General features: G+C 34.8%; 1 protein-coding gene across 50 annotated transcripts in view; it reads left to right on the top strand.

The window, feature by feature from the left end:
- The window catches only part of SOX6 (SRY-box transcription factor 6), a 770,159-nt gene that overhangs the window by 622,827 nt on the left and 125,062 nt on the right, over positions 1 to 22,270 (top strand). For 18 of the 50 annotated variants that reach the window (XM_054661218.2, XM_063783820.1, XM_063783812.1 and 15 more), the window contains 3 exons: positions 2,746 to 2,869; positions 16,970 to 17,049; positions 18,539 to 18,661. In XM_054661218.2, coding sequence (XP_054517193.1) covers positions 2,746 to 2,869; positions 16,970 to 17,049; positions 18,539 to 18,661 — 327 coding nt within the window. The remainder of the gene's footprint in view (positions 1 to 2,745; positions 2,870 to 16,969; positions 17,050 to 18,538; positions 18,662 to 22,270) is intronic. The other 32 variants (XM_063783833.1, XM_063783834.1, XM_063783836.1 and 29 more) reach the window with 3 other exon arrangements.

The following is a 22,270-nucleotide window of genomic DNA, read 5'->3' as shown; positions in this document are numbered from 1 at the left end:
TGCTAAGCATGACAAGCCTCTGCCTGCCAAACTGAATTATTTAGTTGGCTCATGTTTTCTTTCTTAAAGTAGAGTTATGAGTAAGATCAACTATTGCTTGTTTTATTGCTTGTTTTATCAGTAACTTGATAATTTCTAGTCCTGAATATGCAAACCATATAAGAAAGGAACACGGATCTAACAAGGATTTACTGTGACATTGCATTACTTTTATGTCAGGTACTGTGCCACAAGAGTTACTTTTATTGTCCATTTGGTCCTCACAATAATTGTGTAAGGTATTATAATTAGCTTCAGTTTTTACATGAAGAAATAGACTCAGAACAATTAAGTAACTGTTCAAGATTACACAGTCAAGAAAATAGCAGCATATAGATTTGAGTTCAGACTTTTTGCCAACAAGGCCTTTAGAGGCACCTAGTAAATCCTCGATAAATAAATGCATGATAAATGAATGAAGGAATGGCTGTAATCACACTATCGTCTTAATGTTGACTTTTAAACAATCATAGAATTATAAAGTTGGAAAGGCTCTAAAGGTTATTATATAATCAAGTTTTTCGTTATGTATTTGCTTTAAACATCTCTAACATATGGTGTTATACAGCCTTTCTTTACTGGACCAGCTCTAGGGAAAGGATATATACCATCTCTTTACTCAGAGTGACTATAGAATAGTTTATTACTAGAAAGTTCTTCTTTGCATTTCATTTCCATGAAATTTCTTCTTTTGAGCCTAGTTCTGCCCTCTGTTAACCATTCAGTCTTAATCCAATCCTTCTTCCATACATTATTATTTCAAATATTTGAAGATAACCTTACCTCTTTTATCTCTCAAGCTAAATATTCAAACATCTTCAGCTACTTCTCAGTAATAACAACATAATAAATGTTTGTGAAATGAAAGAAATAATAAATAAATATAATATCCAAACTCCTCACTTTCTTTTTCTCCCTTTTTAGAGTATAAGCCATCTGTGCTATATTTTAGGTACATATTAGGGCCATATTTCTGGAGGCAAATGAAATTATTTCCTTTGATGTACTCTTGCACTGAACAATTGTAACCCATAAAAAATATTGTGTTTTATTTTCTGGCATAGAATAGTGCCCTCGTCTCTGATGTCTCAGGTTTGCATCAGGGTACAACAAGCTAGAGTTCAACAGCAAACCCGGTGCTTTTCTTCAGGGTTAAAGGCAAGACCTGGGCACTGGGGGATCAGCTCCAATTTAAGCAGGCTTAGTTTGTACTCTAATGTACGAAACTTGGGCTTACCTCAGCTAAAATGGAAGAAATAGCTGCTCAAAGCTAGTTTCTTTCACGCCCCACTGGCAAGGTAGTAATTGCACAAAGACCTTTTTATTATAAGTTGATTTTCTTGAGAAATGAATTCAGAAAAATCCTGTAAAGTGTTTATTTTTTGCTTGCCCTTTATTAACCCACATCTTAGGGCTTTCCCTAGAGAAAAACTGTTGGTAAACGAAACCTCTTAGACCTACACAGAAGCATTTTTTGCACTGTGTCCCTGGCTATGAAGGGAACAGGGACAGGACAAGGCAAGTCAGTGCTAATTAAACAGGGTCATTAGCCAGTGTATGGAATTTTGCCTAAAGAGAAGATTTAGGAATTTAGACAGGGAAGGGTTTGGGGTTGGAAGAATTACTGGTAAAGGTTTGTATCTTAAATAAGATATAATATAGCCCTTTTATACCAGTGAAAAGGCTAAATACCCTGTTTGAACTTAAAGATAATTTCTTTTGGTATATCTTAGTTTTCATCTTTAAATAAGAAAAGTCCTGTATTCAACCTATAAAACTGTGCCCTGAAAGCCAGGACAAAACCTTCCTGTCATGCTATCCTGGAATCCGGGCAGCATGCATAGAGTAAAGAAGGAAGCTAGGAAATTAAAATGTAATTTTCACAAGCATGATTCTGTCATAGCTCTTATTTTCTTTATATGGAATACAAATACTGATATAGAGTAAAGATTTTTCTATTTTGCATTTTTTGTGCTCTTTGATACATTTATTGAGGTCAAATGAAATTTGATATAGTAGGATTTATTATGAAATGCTCTCTGAAAACAACTCCATAATTACTGAGCTACATGGTAGTGCATAAAGCTGTAAAACTGCTTAGCCAGACAAGCAATTTATATGTTACATCGAGGTGTGTATGGCAAAGAATATTACTTTAATTGGGAGCCAAGATGTAGTAGCCTTAAATCTGAAGAGCTATATGTTTAACATAATGCATGAGGCTTTGAAATAAGATACCTAAACTGGGGAGATACAGCTTTTAGAATATATAACAATTAGACATTATTTTCTGACCATGGATACTAAATACTGTTTTTGAAAGAAAGCACAGAATGCAAAGCAGGTGAAAGGGCAAAACCTCTCAACATTGTACAGTGCTAGAAAGGAAGCAAACTTATTTCTTCTAGTTCTTTGTTTAAAAGAAAAAATAAAAGGAAAAAAGTCAAGAGAAAAGAAAACCATTAACTACAGTTCGGTGGAAGCAGGGACGAGGCAAATGCACAATGAAGTTACGTCTTCGGTATGCTATTAGCATCTCAGAAAAGGGATGTGGTGGATTTTAACTGAATTTTCTCAGATTGCAGATTTGGAATGAGGTTAGAGGTGGGTGGCTGTGTGGGTACCAGCACACCACCAGGAGTGAAAAACAAATTCTTCTTGGCATACATTTGCTCCCTGTCTGATCATAGGCTCTCTTCTGTTTAGCAGGTTCAGGGTCACATGCCTCCGCTCATGATCCCAATTTTTCCACATGACCAGCGGACCCTGGCAGCAGCTGCTGCTGCCCAACAGGGATTCCTCTTCCCCCCTGGAATAACATACAAACCAGGTAAGTAGAGAGGGATTTAACATTCTTTTCGAAATGCTCAGATCTGCATGTTTATGCTTAGTACTCACAACAAACACAGGAGCATGCCAGGGAACTATGAATAAAAATATCATAAAAGCTTATTTTAAAGTAAAATTAGAATTGGGAAGAGTGGGCATTGTAATAAACTAATTGGTTGCTAAAAACTTTTACTTTCTCTTCTTCCACTTGAGTTTGTCTTGAATTCACAGATAAGATACTACTTTCCCTGGGGACTACAATGTTTTTGTCAGCTCTCTCTCATACTTTTACTGTGAATAATTGTTTTTTGGTTAAAGATCCTTTTCTCCTGGTGAGAGCTGTTATATTCTGGAAAAGTGATCACATTCAGTATAAAATGTCATTGTTTGTTGTCAGACTTCTCTTAGAAAGATAGTTAAAACTAGACTGATTTAATTAGCTTACCACTAATAGGTAAAATTGTTTTTGATTTTCATCTAAAAAAATGAAGTATTCAGTACTTTTTAATTCATTTTTAAACCTCAAAAAACAGGTCATGTAACCTTGCAGTGAAATATGTTTTAAGATGATTTAGCAACTGTTGTGATTTTTCTTTTTTCCTCGGAGTTTACTGGACTCCTGGGGAATTCAATTAGGGGCATAATGGTTTGAAGCTTCTTTCAGAGCCTCCTTGTAAACAGGGCTTTAAATGTTTAAAGATATGTTGCCAAAGGAATCCAATGTAAGAAGATAGTCAAGTAAATAAAAGTCAACCTTAATTTCATTTGTGCATTCTTTGTAAGTGACCTCAGCTCAGAAGTAGTGACCTTGTTCTACTCATTAATAATTTCTGTGTCAAGTTCTTTTTAACATATTAACCTGATTATATTAACCATCAAATCTGAGTACAACAAATCTGCGTGCAGCAGTTTCTTTGTGTATGTGGTTTATAAAGTGAACAAAGGCGTTTTAATATGCTTAAAGCAATAATAAAATATAAATCACTTTACTAAAATTCTGGAGAAGAAAGCTTATTAAATAGCATAAAAACAAGCCTAGTGCATTTTAGCATCTGTTTTAATTGCTTGTTGCCAGTGATTACTCTTTTGTATTTGATAGAGAACTTCCTTCTTTGTAAGAAAAGGTAGGATGTCTGTGGCAAAACACGAATGATTCAAGGAATTGAGATGTTATGAGATTGGTGAGTTTAAGGGCTGTCTGAAAATTCCTCACATATAAATGAATCAAACTCATGTTACCAAAAGGTTTTTGGATACCTGAGAGAAAATTATGTCATTCAAATTGTTAAAAATTCATTTTTCTAGAGCATGATTTTTAGAACAAGGTATACTTACCTACTATGACATTGGCATCTATATTAAGGACAGGAGTATATTTTTTCAGAGAATTTTTTTTTTTTTTTAGTGAAGTGGTTCAGTCTTCCTGTGATCTCTGTAAGTCATTCTAAACTACTTCTTCATTTTGACTTTCTTTGGAACATTGAAGTAAGCCAAGTTTACTGTTCTATTCTGAATTTGAGTTTGACACCCCTGTACCAGTCCCAGAAACATTTTAAATGAACTATATGTGGAAATTATCTATTTGACTTCAGTGTTTTTAAAGTTAAATTTATCCACATTTCAAAATCAGTTATGGGTCTTATTTTCTGTTAGACGTAGACATCTTGCTTACCTAATTTTGTTGAAACAATACTGCCACTTTTCATGGGGGAAGATATTGTTTTATATATAGTGATTTTAGACCATTTTTCAAATGTCTTCTCTAACAGCATTAATGAGATTATAATATGTAACTGAGAAAAACAGAGAAATTGGGACAATATTGTGCAGAAATTAGTTACTTCTATTGAACAAAGGGCAGCTTAAAGTTAGTGTCCTGGGGTAACAGAGCTGTATTTGATTATGTTGGCCAAACTATGTTGGAAAGGCAGGACAATGGGTTTTGAGATGTAGGAAGAGTTTTAATTACAAGCAAGGTTGGTAAAAAAAAGTGTTTACTTTCGTGTGACTCCTAAATTATGTCAGACAATTTCATTAATCAGAACTCGAATTCTTTCAATATTTTGGCTAACCTAGGCTTTATTGTATATGAAAAATGTGTTTAAAATTCATTAAAATTATATGTTCTTATGCTATTAGTAGAGAAATTACATCCTCAGAAGACTTAATCAATCTATGCAGTGTTTTTATCATTCACATGAATTAGGTGAAGAGACTTCTATTGGACTGGAAACTGGACAAGTACAATACAACTTCTTTTTGCCCCAAACTGAGCTATGGTAACTTCACTTGAAATGTATGTGAGGGCTGGGTGTGGTGGCTCATGCCTGTAATCCCAGCACGTTGGGAGGCTGAGGGGTGGGAGGATCACTCAAGCCCAGGAGTTCAAGACCAGCCTGGACAACATAGTGAGCCCTTGTCTCTAAAAAGATTAAAAAGTTAGCAAATCATGGTGATGTTCACCTGTAGTCCTAGCTACCCAGGAGGCTGATGTGGGAGGATTGCTTGAGCCCAGTAGGTTGAGGCAGCAGTGAGCCATGATTCTGCCACTGCACTCCAGTCTTAGCAGCAGAGTGAGACCCTGTCTCAAAAATAAAATGAAATAAAATAAAATAAAATAAAAAAGAAAAGAAATGTATGTGAGACAGCAATGACTAAATTTTTGAAAGAAAACCTTGAATTGGTGGCATAAATTTGTATTCTGGTTCCCTAAACAACAAGATGAACAAGTGCTACCTTGGTCTTTATAAATTGAAAAAAATAAATTTCCTTTTTTTTTCCCTTTCCACTTTCCCGTATCTGAAATGATTTCATAGTATTTGTGCCTTCAGCTGATTGAATAATTATCTTAATTTCCAGAGAGCAAGGACTACCTTGGGGTGACATTCATTGTTTGTTAAAGTTGACTGTTTCTGAATCCATGTTAAGACAGTGTAAGCAAATACATTTAGGGTTATAGGCCTTCACTCCCCGCCCTATGATTTGACCTGTGCCTCTGGGCATTTCAGAGTCCCAGCGTGTAGTAAACACTAGGCAAGCTCTCCCACCTCAGTGGGTTGCTGAGGGGGCATGCTGCCCACAGGGATTGTTCAGCTCCAGGACAGCATCTTTCAGATTGTTCTCTCTAGAAATAGCTTTATTGAGTTTTAATCCCTATTTTTAAAAATATTTTACAGGTTCTATAATTAGAGACATATTTCTTGATAGGAACTCATCATCAGATCCCAGAACATAAACCACAGACTTTTGGTTGCTTTGCTCTTTCACATTGTGATACAGAGAGGTGCACCAATCAAGAGTAAGATAGATACATTTGAGCACAAATATTGGAGAAAATTAAAAGATAAAGCATCTTTCACAGTTGCCAATGTGTATATCCAATCAAGATCAGCTTGCCTGAAAAACAGAAACGATGAGTAGCCCCCTTCATACTTCAGGCTTGATTTAGCTGACCCATTGCTTTATGTAGTTGGAATTTTTTACATGATTGCGGCTAGAAAGCACACTTGAAGTTTCCTAGAAGGTCCTAGGAACAGGATGTCTGCCTGTTCCTGGGTCTTCCATTTACTCACTAGTTATAATATGATAATATATGATAATAATAATGATAGCTAAAGCTTACTGATTGATACTGTGCCAAATACTGTGCTAAATATTTCACATGGACTATTTTATTTCATCCTTACTTGAACATGTCATTTAATCTTGCTGAACCTCACTTTTTTGTCATATAAGAAATGTGTCACGATTTGTTCACTACCCAACGTGGATGTGAAAATTAAATTTTGTAAAATATCTAAAAGTTCTCTGAAAATGATAAAGCACTAAGATTGGGAGTAAAGTCTGACGGTGAAACTGAGTAACTTTAGCCTGTTAAACTACATCCTTATCCGTTGGAAATGCGGCCCAAAAGCTGAGTGTTAGACTGAGTCATAGTGTCCCTCCACTCAACGACCAAAGACAATTTTACAAGTATACCTAATGTTTCTTTTTTATTGCAGTAAAATATACATAATATAATAGTTATTGTTTTAGCCATTTGTAAGTATATAACTCAGTGGCATTAATATATTTTCAATATTGTATAACCAACACCACAATCCATACCCAAAACTTTTTCATCATACCCAACAAAAATGCTGTAGCCATTAAATAATAACTCTCTCTATCCCTCTACCCTTAGTCTCTGGTAACCTCTATTCTATTATCTTTCTCTATGCATTTGCTTATTGTAGGTACTTCATATAATTGGAATAATACAATATTTATCCTTCTATGTCTAGCTTATTTTGGTAAGCATAACATTTCAAGGTCCATCCATATTGTAGCATACATTAAAATATAATTTTATTGCTGAATAATATTCCATTGTGTATATATATATATATATATATACACACATATATATATATATACAGACCACATTTTGTTTATCTGTTCATCTGTTGATAGGCACTTAGTTTGTTTCTACCTTTTGGCTATTATGAATAATACTTCTGTGAATATGGTTATAGAAATGTTTGTTAGAGTCCCCACTTTCAATCCTTTTAGATATATACCTGTGAGTTGAATTAATGGATTATATGAAGTTCTATGTTTAAACTTTTGAGAAACCACCAAACTGTTTTCCACAGTAGCTGTGCCATTTTATATTCCTATGAGAAATGTAAGAGGGTTCCAATTTCTTCACATTCTTGCTAACACTTGTTATTTTCAACTAAAATTTTTTATTATTATCATCCCAGTAGGTGTGAAGTGGTATCTCGCTGTGATTTTGATTTACATTTCCTTAATGATTTATGATGCTGATCATCTTTTCATGTCCTTATTGGCCATTTGGATATCTCCTGTGGAGAACTGTCTATTCAAGTAGTTTTCCCATTTTTGAGTTGGGCTTTTGTTGTTGTTGAGTTTCAGTTCTTTGTGTATTGTGGATATTAATACCTTATCAGATATATCATTTGCAAATATTTTCTCCCATTCTGTAATTTGTCTTTTAGCATTCTTCATAGTATCTTTTTATACACTAAAGTTCTTAATTTTGATGGAGTCCAATTTATCCATTTTTTCCTTTGGTGCCTGTGCTTTTGATGTTATATCAATGAAATCATTGCCAAATCCAATGTCATAAAGATTTACCACTATGTTTTCTTCTAAGGGTTTAATTTTTTTAGCTTCTAAGTTTATGTCTTTGATCCATTTGAGTTGATTTTTGTATACTGTGTAAGGTAAAACCTTTTTCTATTGTTTTACATCTTTTGCACATGGATGTCCAGTTTTCCCCACACCATTTGTTGATAAGACTATCCCTTCCCCCGTTCAATGGTTTTTGCACCTTTGTCAAAAATCAATCAACTATATATGTAAAGGTTTTAATTTTGAGCTTTCTATTATATTTAATTGGTAGATATGTATATATATATACACACACACATATGTATATATATATGTCTCCTTATGCCAGTACCATCCTGTTTTAATTGCTGTAGCTTTGTGTTAAAATTTGAACTATGAGCTTTCCAACTTTATTCTTCTTTTTCAAGATTGTTTTAGTTATTGAGACCTCTTGTAATTCCATATTAATTTGTGAATTGGCTTTTCCATTTCTGTGAAATAGGTTGTTGTAATTTTGATAGGGATTGCTTTGAATCTGCAGGTTGCTTTGGGTAGTATTGCCATCTTAACAGTGTTAAATCTTCCTACCCATGAGCACAGATGCTTTTCCATTTATTTATGTCATCTTTAATTTCTTTCAAAAACGTTTTATAGTTTTCAGCATACAAGTCTTTCATCTCCTTGGTTAGATTTATCCCTAAGTGTTTAGTTCTTTTTAATACTTTCGTAAATGAAATTGTTTTCTTAATTTTCTTTTGGGTTGTTCGTTGCTGATGTTTAGAAACACAGCTGATACTTGTGTGTTAAGCTTATACTCTGCAACTTTGCTGAAATTATTAATTCTAGTAGCTTTCTCAGGGACTCTTTGGGATTTTCTTTATATAGGATTATGTCATTTGCAAATACAAATAGTTTTACCTCTCCCTTACCAATTTGATACATTTTATTTCTTTTTCTTGTCTAATAGCAGTGGCTAGCACTTCCACTACAAGACTGAATAGCAGCAGTGAAAGTGAACATTATTGTCTTGTTCTCGATCTTAAGGGGAAAGCTTTCAGTCTTTCACCATTGAATATGAAGTTAGCTGTGGATGTTTGTTTGTTTGTTTAACAAACAGGGTCTAGCTCTGTTGTCCAGGCTAGAATTAAGAGGTATGATCATAGTTCACTGTGGCCTTGAACTCCTGGCTTCAAGCAATCTTTCTACCTCAGCCTCCCAAGTAGCTGGGACTATAGGCACGTGCCACCACACTTGGCCAGCTGTAGGCTTTTTATAAATAGGTTTCATCATGCCGAGGTCTTTTTCCTCTATTACTAGTTTTCTGAGAATTTTTTATGATGGAATAATATTAGATTTTTGTCAGATGCCTATTCTGTGTCAATTGAGATGATCATGTTGGTTTTTTTTTCCCTTTGTTCTATTAATGTAATGCTTGACACTGATTTGATCCCTTGCATTCTTGGGATAAATTCCACTTTGCCCTGGTAAGTAATTCTTTTAATATGCCATTGGATTTGTTTTGCTAATATTTTGTTGAAGATTTTTATATCTATATTTATATGGGATAGTGGACTGTAACTTTCTTTTCCTGTGATATCTTTATCTGGTTTTGGTATCAAGATAATGTTAGCCTTATAAAATGAATTAGAAGTACTCCCTCCTCTTCATTTTTTTTTGTAAGAGTTTGAAAAGGATTGGTATTAATTCTTCTTTAAACATTTGGCAGAATCCATTGGTAAAGCCATCTAGGCCAGGGCTTTTCCTTACTGGGAGGTCTTTGATCATTGATTCATTGTCTTTACTTGTTATAGGTCTGTTGAGGTTTTCTATTTCTTCTTGAGTTGGGTAATTTTCATGTTTTAAGGAATTTGTCCATTTCTCCTAGGTGTTGAATTGGTTAATGTACAATTGTTATGACTGCATAATTATTCAGAGCTTCTTTTTAATTTCTTTGTTTTAGTTAGCATTTATTGAGCACCATTTGTTTTCCAAGATAACCCCCAACCTGTGTATGTGTGTGTGTGTATGTGTGTAATCTCATTTAATAACCCCCAACCTGTGTATGTGTGTGTGTGTGTGTATGTGTGTAATCTCATTTAATTTTCATAACAACTCTTAGATATAAGTGGTAATAAATTGTATCATCTCTGCTTTATTAAAAGAAAATAAGAAACTGATACTCAAAAAAGTTAACTTTTCCAAGAGTTCCACATCTTGAAATAGTGGAGATAGAATTCAGACTGAAGTTCTCTGATTTGACACTTCATACTCTTGGGGCCTTGGTCTAAGTATGTGTGATCTTAAGAAAATCTGACCTTTTCGCAGTGAATAAAATGTAATTTTTACATGTGGTGTTATGCAAATGACATCTTGTAAAGTCACTCATTTCTGTCTCTTCCAGAGTATTTCAAAGCAGAGATATGAACTGCTATTGTAATAGTTGATTATTTAAATATATCTACTCAGAATCAAAGCATTTCTGAGGTTCTTCAGATTAGCACCCTAATTTTTAAATCGGTGTTGGGGTCCAGGAAGAAAATATGTTCAGCTGTGTAAACTAACCTAGTTTTTTAAAGGTCTATAATCTTAACTGTGTTCTCCTCTGTACATGGAGGCTATATCATTGATGAGCTATCATGAAGGCATGAACTTTGAGAGTTTATTTTTTAATTTTTAATTTTTATTTGTTTCATTTTTTGAATTTCAATAGTGGTGATTTCTGAGATTTTGATGCACCCATCACCCAAGCAGTGTACACTGTACCCAATATGTAGTCTTTTATACCTCGCTATCCCCCAACCTTTCCCCCAATCCCCAAAGTTCAATGTGTCATTCTTATGCCTTTGCATTCCTCATAGCTTAACTCTCACATGTGAGTGAGAATACGATGCTTGGTTTTCCATTTCTGAGTTACTTCACTTAGAATAATAATCTCCAATTCCAACCAGGTTGCTGTGAATGCCATTATTTCATTCCCTTTTATGGCTGAGTAGTATTCCATGGTGTATATATATACACCACATTTTCTTTATCCATGCGTTGATTGATGAGCATTTGGGCTGTTTCCATATTTTTGCAACTGCAAATTGTGCTGCTGTAAACATGCATGTGCAAGTATCTTTTTCATGTAGTGACTTCTTTTCCTCTGGGTAGATACCTAGTAGTGGGATTGCTGGATCAAACAGTAGGTCTACTTTTAGTTCTTTAAGGACTCTTCATACTCTTTTTCATAGTGTGTGTACTAGTTTACATTCCCAACAGTGTAAAAGTGTTCCCTTTTCACCACATCCACGCCAGTATCATTATTTATTTATTTTTTTTATTATGACCATTCTTGCAGGAGTGAGGTGGTATTGCATTGTGGTTTTGATTTGCACTTCCCTGACAATTAGTGATGTTGAGCATTTTTTTATATGATCATTGGCCATTTGTGTATCTTCCTTTGAGAATTGTCTATTCATGTCCTTTGCCCACTTTTTAATGGGATTGTTTGTTTTTTTTCTTGCAATTTGTTTGAGTTCTTTGTAGATTCTGGATATTAGTTCTTTGTTGGATGTATAGATTGCGAAGATTCTCTCCCACTCTGTGGGTTGTCTGTTAACTCTGCTGATTATTTCTTTTGTTGTGCAGAAGCTTTTTAGTTTAATTAAGTCCCATCTATTTATCTTTGCTTTTGTTGCATTTGCTTTTGGTTCTTGGTGATGAATTCTTTGTCTAAGCCAATGTCTAGAAGGGTTTTTTCCAATGTTATCTTCTAGAATCTTTATGGTTTCAGGTCTTAGATTTAAGTCTTTGATCCATCTTGAGGTGAATTTTTTTACGAGGTGAGAGATGAGGATCCAGATTCATTCTATGTGTGGCTTGCCAATTATTCCAGCATCATTTGTTGAATAGGGTGTCTTTCCCCATTTTATGTTTTTGTCTGCTTTGTTGAAGATCAGTTGGCTGTAAGTATTTGGCTTTATTTCTGGGTTCTCTATTCTGTTCTATTGGTCTATGTGCCTATTTTCATACCAGTACCATGCTGTTTTGGTGACTATGGCCTTATAGTATAGTTTGCAGTCAGGTAATGTGGTGCCTCCAGATTTATTCTTTTTGCTTAGTCTGTCTTTGGCTATGCAGGCTCATTTTGGTTTCATGTATATTTTAGGATTCTTTTTACTAGTTCCTTGAAGAATTATAGTGGTATTTTTATGGGAATCACATTGAATTTATACATTGCTTTTGGCAGTATAGTCATTTTAAAAATATTAATCCTACCCAACCATGAGCATGGGATGTGTTTCCATTTGTTTATATAATCTATGATTTCTTTCAGCAGTGTTTTGTAGTTTTCTTGTAGAGGTCTTTCACATCTTTAGTTAGGTATATTCCTAAGTATTTTATTTTATTGCAGCTATTGTGAAAGGGGTTGAGTTCTTGATTTGATTCTCAGCTTGGTCACTGTTGGTGTATAGCAGAGCCAGTAAGTTGTGTACATTAATTTTGTATCCTGAAACTTTGCTGAATTCATTTACCAGTTCTAGGAGCTTTTTGGATTAGTCTTTAGGACTTTCTAGGTATACAATCATATCATGAGCAAACAGCGACACTTTGACTTCCTTTTTACCGATTTGGATGCCCCTATTTTCTGTCTGTTGTCTCATTGCTCTTGCTAGGACTTCCAGTACTATGTTGAATAGAAGTGGTTAAAGTGGGTATCCTTGTCTTGTTCCAGCTTTTAGGGAGAATGCTTTCAACTCTTTCTCATTCACTATAATGTTCGCTGTGGGTTTGTTGTAGATGGCTTTTATTGCTTTAAGGTATGTCCCTTCTATGCTAATTTTGCTGAGGGTTTTAATCACAAAGGGATGTTGGGATTTTGTTAAATGCTTTTTCTGCATATATTGAGATGATCATGTGAGTTTTATTTTTAATTCTGTTTATGTGGTGTATCATGTTTATTGATTTCCATATGTTAAGCCATCCCTGCATCCCTAGTATGAAACTGAGGATTTTTAAAATCAATTTTATGTAATGGGGATGAATTTATGTGAGTTCATTCACACTCACTTATTTAATTGCCATTGTGACAAATTCCACAGATTTTCGGATGATTGGTCAAGGGTTTGGATGCAGCTGTGAAATAAGTGAAGAAAGTAAGGTTGAGCCTTGATTCTTAGCTTTCTTAAAGGTAGAAAAAACACTGCAGATGATCTTAGAAGAAATTCTGAGGTCAAGACCCTTTTCATCATTGATCTATTCTTTGACGGATAGAAAGGGAGAAATTTAGCAGGAGAAATAACAACATAGTGATCTCAGCAATATATATTATAATCCTTGCTAATTTTATTTTTCATTTGTCCTCAGGACAAATTGAAGCTTTTGTGTCACCTATTACCTGCTAACATTTACTACAGTGTGGTTTCGCATAAAGACAAATTCAGACTTATGGCATTCCCTCAGAGTGTAGAGGAATTGTAATATTTTGCTGTACCAAATGCGTGCATCCAGGCAAGATCCATGCTAAGTGGTATGTTCAAGTTTGCATCAGTGGTTGTGATTCAAATATGTTCATATTGTAACAAGAATGGCTGTAGCTCATAAAGGTGGGCTCTACAGTTGTTGGGCAACTTATCATTTTATGATGCTGGCACACAATAATTTTTGAGTTAGTTAGGGATGTGTAACATATTTTTCTTCTGTTATGGAGGCTGGGAAATGAGGTATGAGACTGAAGAATCTTTTGTCCTGTCTTCTAGTTCTGTTTTATTTTTTCTCTCTCTCTACTCCTTCCAAACTTTCTAAATTATTTCTTCAATGTGTTAACATCTGAAGTTACTATCTCAGGATACTGCAACTATCCCAGTCCTTTGTCTTTCTGAAGAATGAAAGTAAATTGACAGACTTTTACCCATGGGATTTTTGGCTTTTTTTTTTTTAAAAGGTAGACTTTATATCTGAATTATTCAAATTAAAAGCATTATTGCAGGAGGTAGCCTGAATCTAATGGGTTGTAGGTTCTTAGTACAAGCTCCCCTTCTCCTGCCGTTAAGTTTTACTAATTTTCTGCTTCATGTCAGTTTCTATGAAAATTTAAGAATTTATTTTCTCTCATTTAGGGACTCTTGCTGTTTTGATTCCAAAGGAATGCTGCCTATTCTGACAAGTGAAACTAATGTCAAGCAAATTTTCCATAAGTTTTAAATCCTATTTTGTCTTTGTTTTGTACTCTTATGATAAAAACTGTCAGTTGAAATATGTAGAAAGCTGGAAAATGGATTTACAGAATGGACATTATTTCTCAAATTGGTTTTTTAAAGTTGTCTTCTTACACTAGAGGTAGCAAGGGCCAGATTACAGTAGTGCATAAAGCCAACCTGTTTCAACAAGCTTCACCTTCCATGTACAAATTTTAAAAGAATGGGTCCTCATGAAAGCATTTCAAATCCAGAGACAAATTTGAAAAAAATTGCTACAACATGTTGACTGATTCCTTGCCAAGTCAGGCACTGAGAACTTTTTCTTGATTGACTTACACAGAAAATTAGAGCAGCATAAGGGAAACATGCAACTTTGTTATTAAAAAACTAAACTTCACAATACCCTTAAATCCCTCTCCCTCTTAAATTTTTCTTTTCTACTTGTAATCTCCCTCTTCTTCTCCCTCATCTTCTACCCCTCCTGCCTTGTCCTTGTTCTCTTTCTTCTAATCATTCTCTGTTATATACTCTGTTGCTCTAATGTATTCATTTTTACTTTTAATGTTGAAACAATGATATGTTATGGAGAAATAGCTTTCTAAAGATAATATTCACGTATACAGATTCAAAGAAGGATAAAAGTTAAAAATGTTTTTAAAATATGCCTGTCAGCAGTGGAAAGAAAGCTGTTTGTAGCCAGCAGGTGAGCTGGAAAGTACTATAGGGTGTGGTAGAGATAGTAATAAATTAACTGGCAAGCCAAAAGCTGTAAAAAAAAAAAAAAAGCTATTTCATAGCACAGAAGCATGACAGCTATGAAAAAAGGAGTGCCCCAGGGAATTCTTTTAGAGTTTGATTTTTTTAAAAATATGTTTGACATGAAAAATGTTTTAGTACAAATAAAGCAACTGGTATTAAACTTACAGGGAGGGGGGTTGTGGTTTAGAGTTAGTATGAATAATGCATGATATTTAAAGAAAGAACAGCTCTAAAATGTTCCAGGAGCAGTCCATGTCGATGGTTAGAATGGTGATTTTTTTCCCCTATTTTTGAAGCATCATTAATTCAGCATCGTTTTGTGATTTTTTTAAAACTTGATATCTACCAAAGAAATACTATTTGACTTAGATTAGGATATTCTTCCTTCAGATAATTTAGTTTAAATATCAAGAAGATCAGTAGAATTGTTTAAGCATAAAGTGACAGTCATTTACTATAAAAAATAATTTGGCCTAGTTATCTTTTTTAAAAAGCTCATATAGTACTGCAAACCAAAATCAACCTCATGGAAGGAGAAAAACAAGATCAGATATTTTGAACATTACTCCATAGGAGACCAGCACAATATAATGTTAGTGAATGCATTGTAGCAGCGCTCCATATGCAATCAGAAGCCAATTGTTACTGGACTGTGTACAAGCACACACTGTGCTCAATGGTCTGATGAGGTATTATGGATATGATGCAAAGAGACTGTGTAGATTAGAAGCTAACAATTTGTTAAAAGTGAAAGCAACTTAACATTTACATTGGGCCAGCTGAGTAGCATTTCATATGGCAAGCAGGATGAGTTCCCAGGAACCAGAGTCACCAGGAAGGCTCCAGGTATTCGTGTCCATACCCCAACTCCAAAAAAAGTTTTCTTGCTTTACAGTTGACTGCCTTTATTACTGAGATTCTTTCTAAGCTGTCTATTCATTATTACATTCAGCTTTCAGTGTGGAAAGTTCATGCAAAACAAAATGATTATTATAAATGTCAAAAATGTGTGGAGGAACAGCCTATTAAAATATAGCCTAGAGATATTACATAACGCTGACTTTAAATAAGTAGCTGAAGCCAAAGTGATACTCCATTAAATCACTGATATTGTGAAATTTATCCACACATACTAATTTTTATTTCAGTTACCTCTGTCATGATATGTTTCTCCTTACTTTGTTTTGGTTCTTCAGGTTACTGCACACAGCCTGTGTTCTTAGGTCACAGAAGGTACTTCCGTCTCCCTTTTTAGGAATGATCTGAAGTCAGAAACACATTAAGATATAGCATTCATCTCTGCTGAACCATACTCACTCTTTAACAGGTGTTTAGTACAGATATTCCATGTAAAATGCGCATTTATTTAATCAAAGCATCATTAAAATATGTTTGATAAGTGCTTAGTATGCATGATTCTGTACTAGGATCCACCAGTACAGTACCAGAGGTTAATCCAGACAAACGTGGTTTCTACACTTATGGGGATACCAGACATTTCACAGAATGCTGGAAGATAAGATTAGCTGTCCTCTCGGCCCTATCATACTGAAGAGGTTGTATTTTTTAATTTTTAAACTTGTTTAATAAATAAAGTTTAGAATTATGAGCAGTCAATAGCTCAGAGCCCTTTTTGGACTCTAATACTCTGCTTTGCCTACCAAGCCAAAACTTTTTGTTGTTCTAATATAAAAGCCTTAATGCTTTCCCAGTGTACTGAGTGTCAGCCTGGCTTCAAGATATTTTTTTACTCTTAAAAAATGATGTATTACAAGATTCGCAATGGAGTGAACATGCTTGAATTGCACATTTAAGTTTTTTTAACATCACATTCATGTTTTGCCAGTTTGCCTACCAGCTATCTGTTAACAAAAAGTTCCAAGGCAGCACTGCAAGTCTGTGCCCAACTAAGCCTTTTGTTTCTGCAGATGTTTGGGCTTAGAGCAATGTTGTAAAGCTCAGGCAATCCAAGGACCATGTTTGTACTTGTCTGCTGCAATTCCCTGTGCATTGTCTAAACCTGTATGCATTGTTCTTTCCGACAGGTGATAACTACCCCGTACAGTTCATTCCATCAACAATGGCAGCTGCTGCTGCTTCTGGACTCAGCCCTTTACAGCTCCAGGTAAGTGCCAGAAGAAAAAAATGTGGGATATGAGCCAGTACTTTAGTGGAAAACTGCTAACCAGCTGTATGCTAAATAATGGCCTGAATGTTAAATAATTTTTTAAGCATAGCCCAGAAGGATTAACACCTTATTTGCTTACCGTAATGCAAATAGAAGAGAAAACTGCCAGTTTCAATATTTTTAAAGGAAAAGATCACATTAGGACTTAATACTATGTATTCTCTATCAGATGAGTGAATAGTTTTACAATTTCAATGGCTAGTTGTTACTGCATACATGTTAGCTTTTTCCTTGTTAGTTTTTCATCTGTGTCTCCACTTATGTCCAGATTAGCTTTTGCATATAAAAATTGAAACAAAAATGATGTTGGATATTTTTTCCTTCTTGTAGCTCATAGAATAAGGCGTTGTTATTTTCAAATTACATGATAATTATTTTGTAAATTGTAAATGCATTGCTCCTTAATATGTGTATCCTCACCCTTTCTAGGGTCAAAAGTCAGGGCATGGTGTCTGATAAATTTTGCATTGGTGTTTCTTATTTATAAAGCTAAACTTGGGGGGAAAGTGTTTTGGAAGCTGATTGAAAAATCATTTACACCTTATCTTCTTCACAGTAAAGTGAGTTTGGAATAGGAATAGCTGATCATTATACCCTTCTACTACTACCACTTGAATGGGAGGTTGACTTTGAATATGAATGTATATTTGTATTAATAAAAACAAAAAGCTGAGATCATTAAAATAAGTCAAACATTCAGTATTTGGATATTTAGAGAATATAAGATAATCAACAACTTGACTTCAATATAGTAGAAAGTTTTATTAAAGATAGTTTTTATTCTTAAAATATACTGTAATTATTTTTGAGTTTTCTTAAATTATCTACAAAATAGCATCTGGTGAAGCATTTTTATTTTTGTGTTGCTAGTCTCTATGTGACTTGAACATAAAAAGTATACAACTATTGTCCCATGAAAAAACATCATTTTGAATGTTTCCAACTGGATCTGCAAATAAAGAATTTCTGCAATACTTTGAGAAATTTTGTCATGAGTCATGATCCAGGAAGTTATAAAGATGTAACCCATTATGGGCTGCCTAGCAGAGCTAGAAATTTCGCCTAAGAAGAGCAGCAACCTCGCCTCTCTTGCAAACCTTCACCTTTCACGCTACTAACACTGAAACCTACTATAGTTGGTGCAAGTCTAAAAAGAACCCTCACTATTATAAACCTAATATATTTCTTCTCTTCCTATAGCTGTGCTATTGAGTATCTTTTTGAGTCAGAGGCAGAAACAAGAAATCAGTGCCACTGTTTGATACTGTAACCAAATTTCTGTAAAAGAAAGAAACTGAGTCTTAAACTTTCTACTTTCTATTTTTTGATGTGGTCAATACCCTGGATTTAGAAATATGTATTCTGTTTCATGAGTTCTGACAGTATGTTTTGTCTTTTTTTTTTTTCTGAATATGCTACTAAACAGAAGGGTCATGTCTCCCACCCACAAATTAACCAAAGGCTAAAGGGCCTAAGTGACCGTTTTGGCAGGAATTTGGACACCTTTGAACATGGTGGTGGCCACTCTTACAACCACAAACAGATTGAGGTATGAATGCTTCCATTGATGCTTCATTGGGTTGGGGACTGGATTGTTCAGTCATACTCTAGGCTTTTTTTTTTTTTTTTTTTTTTTAAAGTGGCAAACACTCAACCTAAACACTGAACTTAATCTTTCCCTTTTTCTCATTCCTAAGGAGGCTCTTCTTTTGCCCCTTTTCTTTCAGAGAAAAAAGCAAATCCCAAAGCAATGCCCCTGAATTAAGGTTGTTCTTTGCCATATATATTCACACAAAAGCTTTACATTATAAGTGTCTTCAAAACCATGTTTCTTCCCTCACTCTTTTATATTTTCTTGTGTATAGTGTTGTATAGTATTTTTTAAAAAATACTTAAACATTAAAAAATTATTCGACCGTAGAATAACCCTGTAAATTTGATCAAATATAATTCTGCTTGTATAGATAAAACAGCTGAGGTTTGGAGAGGTTAAGTTATTTAACCAAGGCTATAAAATATTCGTTGAGTCAAGGTTATTGCCCAGGATTTCTAATTCTACGTACTCAGTTTTCTCAGAATGAAGTAGGGGTGGGTGCCTGGGCCTGGATGATTGCTTTTTCCAAGACAAACTTCTGTAGCATTCTTTTCATATTTCACCTTCCGGTAGAGTCCTTTGTTGTTTTGTTGGGATATTCTTACCACTGAGAGAAGATGGCTTATGAAAACCAAGACCTTTTCTTCTATAAGAACCCAGTCCTTCTCTCTCCAATTTCATGCTTAATTCCTTTTCTGCCTCACCGGGGTCCCTCACTGGGACTCTCATATTGGAGAATTTCCAGCTATCTGTTGAATTTTTTAAAAAGTGGATACAGTTTACCTCAAACCGAAACACACTTTAATTCTCTGGGTTAGATATAATAGCAGATTTTATAGTCCATCCTAGGATGGGAAACTCAACCCAAAAATGAAAATAATTGCATCTAGCAAGATGTACGTTTAGCTTCTGATGGCTCTGCTGGTCTGTATAGCTCAAACACTATGTAGTCAATGAAAGGTCCCTTTGACATTACCTTTTCTGCTGCTTGTGAATCTACCTTTTTGGAAAATGATAGGGAATGATCACTCCTAAGAAAAGGAAGAGACAAGACCAAAGACCCCCTTGGAAGTAGCCTAAGGTGGAATTCCAGAGCTTGTTAACTGCCTCCCTCTTTTCTTTTGCTTTGACATAAGAGGTAGAGAGGGGGTTTCCACTCAGACATGATTAGACACATACTTTCAGAATATCTCCTGCCTTCTATACAGACAGAAGAAATTTCTAAGGCTTTCTTTTGGCTGTAGAGTGAGTACCACATTTCTGGGCATTCTGAAAATCTATGCCTAGGAGAGCTAGACAGAAATGACTGGACATTAGGAACAAGTTTATATGTGTGATGACAACTAGCAAGCTTATCTACTCAGGACAGTCAGCTTGAGAGCTTTTAAATGCCTGGAAGAATGAGAAATTAGGTAGCCTTGGCTCAAACTCAAGACTTCCTCTCCTGCTGGACTTTTCTGTTTCCTCTCCTGGTGGGACTTTTCTTTCTCTCCTGTTGGACTTTCCTGTTGGACTTTTCTTTTGGATTTTCTGTTGAAGTGTTGTGTTCTATCCCATCAATCTTCCCTTAGCCAGGTTTCTACCCAGTCTCTTCTTTTGCCTAATTTTTCACTCAGATCGGCTTCTCTCCCACCCCCCACTCCCAACCCCCACACCATCACTGATCCCTGATGTGTCAAATCTGGCTTCTGTTGGGTTTCTGGAAACCATGATGTCATGCATATGAGTGTCAGAGCTCTGTAGTGCCGTAGTGATGCTGATCTAGAAGCACTGCATATGTCACGTGTCTGTCACTTTAATTAGGCTAAACAGGTAAACTATTAATGCAAGAGCCTTCATAGCTTTGCAGTTTAAATCTGGATGCTTTGATAGTTTCCTCAGTTTTTATTTACTCTTGCTCTGTTCTATTACCTCCTATTTTTGCACCTTTTTCCTGCATGTCAGGAAACCTTTGATCTGTTTGCTCATGTGGACACTGGTTAGAAAAGATCGACCTTGTTTAAAAGATGGGTTTCCCAAACTTTCCTAGTATGAGTATAGCATGTTTATTGGGACATCCGTGAATAGCATAGTAGACACCCATATCTAAGGTGCTAGATAGTAACATTTTAAATCTTGAGCGAGGGTAGAGGGATATTTTAATAATATCTTGGTTTATTGTTATTTAAATCTGCTTTCTTTTCTAGCTAGGGTCTTCTCCCCTCCTTTGATAAGCTAAAATGTCACAGTTATGTCAAGAAACATGATCATGATAAACTATTGCTACTTAGAAAGCATTACAATGATATTAACTGGTTTTATTTCTAAACAGAGATTCTTAGGAGGGAAAGCTTATAACACATATACTCCCCCACCCCACTGCATGCATTACTCAGAAATGGTGTTCTCTACTTCATGTTACAGTTAATTTGTCCTTCAAAGGTTGTCATTTCTAAAATTAATGAGCCTAGGTAAATCTTAACAACATTTGGTATATATTAAGTATACCCTGAAATTTTATCAAGTAGAGAAAGGTTATTTAAAATTGAAAGACTCTCCTTATATTAGCATATGCCATTACTTTCTTTCTTTAAAATAAGGAAGATTCTGTAAAGACCATTTTTTAAAATACTACTGTGCTGATCTAAGGCATGGTTTTCTCTGCCTCAGGGGCACAATATTAGGAGAAAGAAGGCCAAAGAGTGCTATTTTTAGTTGAACAGTTCAGCAGATGCAGGCATGAATACTCATATATCTGAAGGTTGAGGGGTTTGAACCATTAATTTTGATAATTTATTAAACCCTGGGAACAATCAGAAACTGTAACTCTAAGGTTACAATGCTTTTGACCTTTAGAGAACAGAGGGCAGTTGCTACAGTAAACAATATATTATACTGCTGCTTATTCCAGTTCTTTCACCCGTATAAATTTCAGGACCAGTTGCCATTTGCTTTCTTCAGCTATGTTAGCATTGGTCCTTAAGTAAGTCAAAAAGAATGTTAAGGAAAGGGAACCAGTATAATGAGGCAGTCATGTAAATTTAGCCTTTAAATAGTGATGATGTTAGATTGTTTCTGAAGAAATATTGTCGTGGGAACTAAGCTCTGGATGACTTTTTTTTTTTTAATGAAAAAGGGACTTCAGTGTATTTATTCATTTTATATGGTTATTTTCAATATGATAGCCCCTTAATTTTGTTTTGTTTTGTTTTGTTTTTAATGGGGAGTAGTGTTGCCTCATAGTTGTAGCTTATATTAAACAAAATCTGGTACTATATGCAAAGTGATCCACCTGCCTCATGCCTTCTTATTAAATGATGCATACTTCTCTTTAGCAAATACAGCAGTTAGATATCACACAGCTTAAGAATTTCTAATTAAAATATCTCCATGTGTCAGCATATTGGTAATGTATTATTTTAATCCATTTATTTTGTTTATGAAACAGTGACATATGTTTAGATTGTGAAATATATGAGCCTTAAAAATCACTTTATTGAAGAAAATTAATTCCTACTATACTGTCTCAGTAATGTGTTCACTCACCCAGTCAGTCACTGGCGGCACTGCCAGTCTTAATGTTGG

The sequence above is a fragment of the Pan troglodytes genome, chromosome 9 (genome assembly GCF_028858775.2).
Source record: "Pan troglodytes isolate AG18354 chromosome 9, NHGRI_mPanTro3-v2.0_pri, whole genome shotgun sequence".
Classification (NCBI taxonomy): domain Eukaryota; kingdom Metazoa; phylum Chordata; class Mammalia; order Primates; family Hominidae; genus Pan; species Pan troglodytes.
Note: the sequence above shows the minus strand (reverse complement) of the source record. Positions and strands in the feature narration are given on the sequence as shown.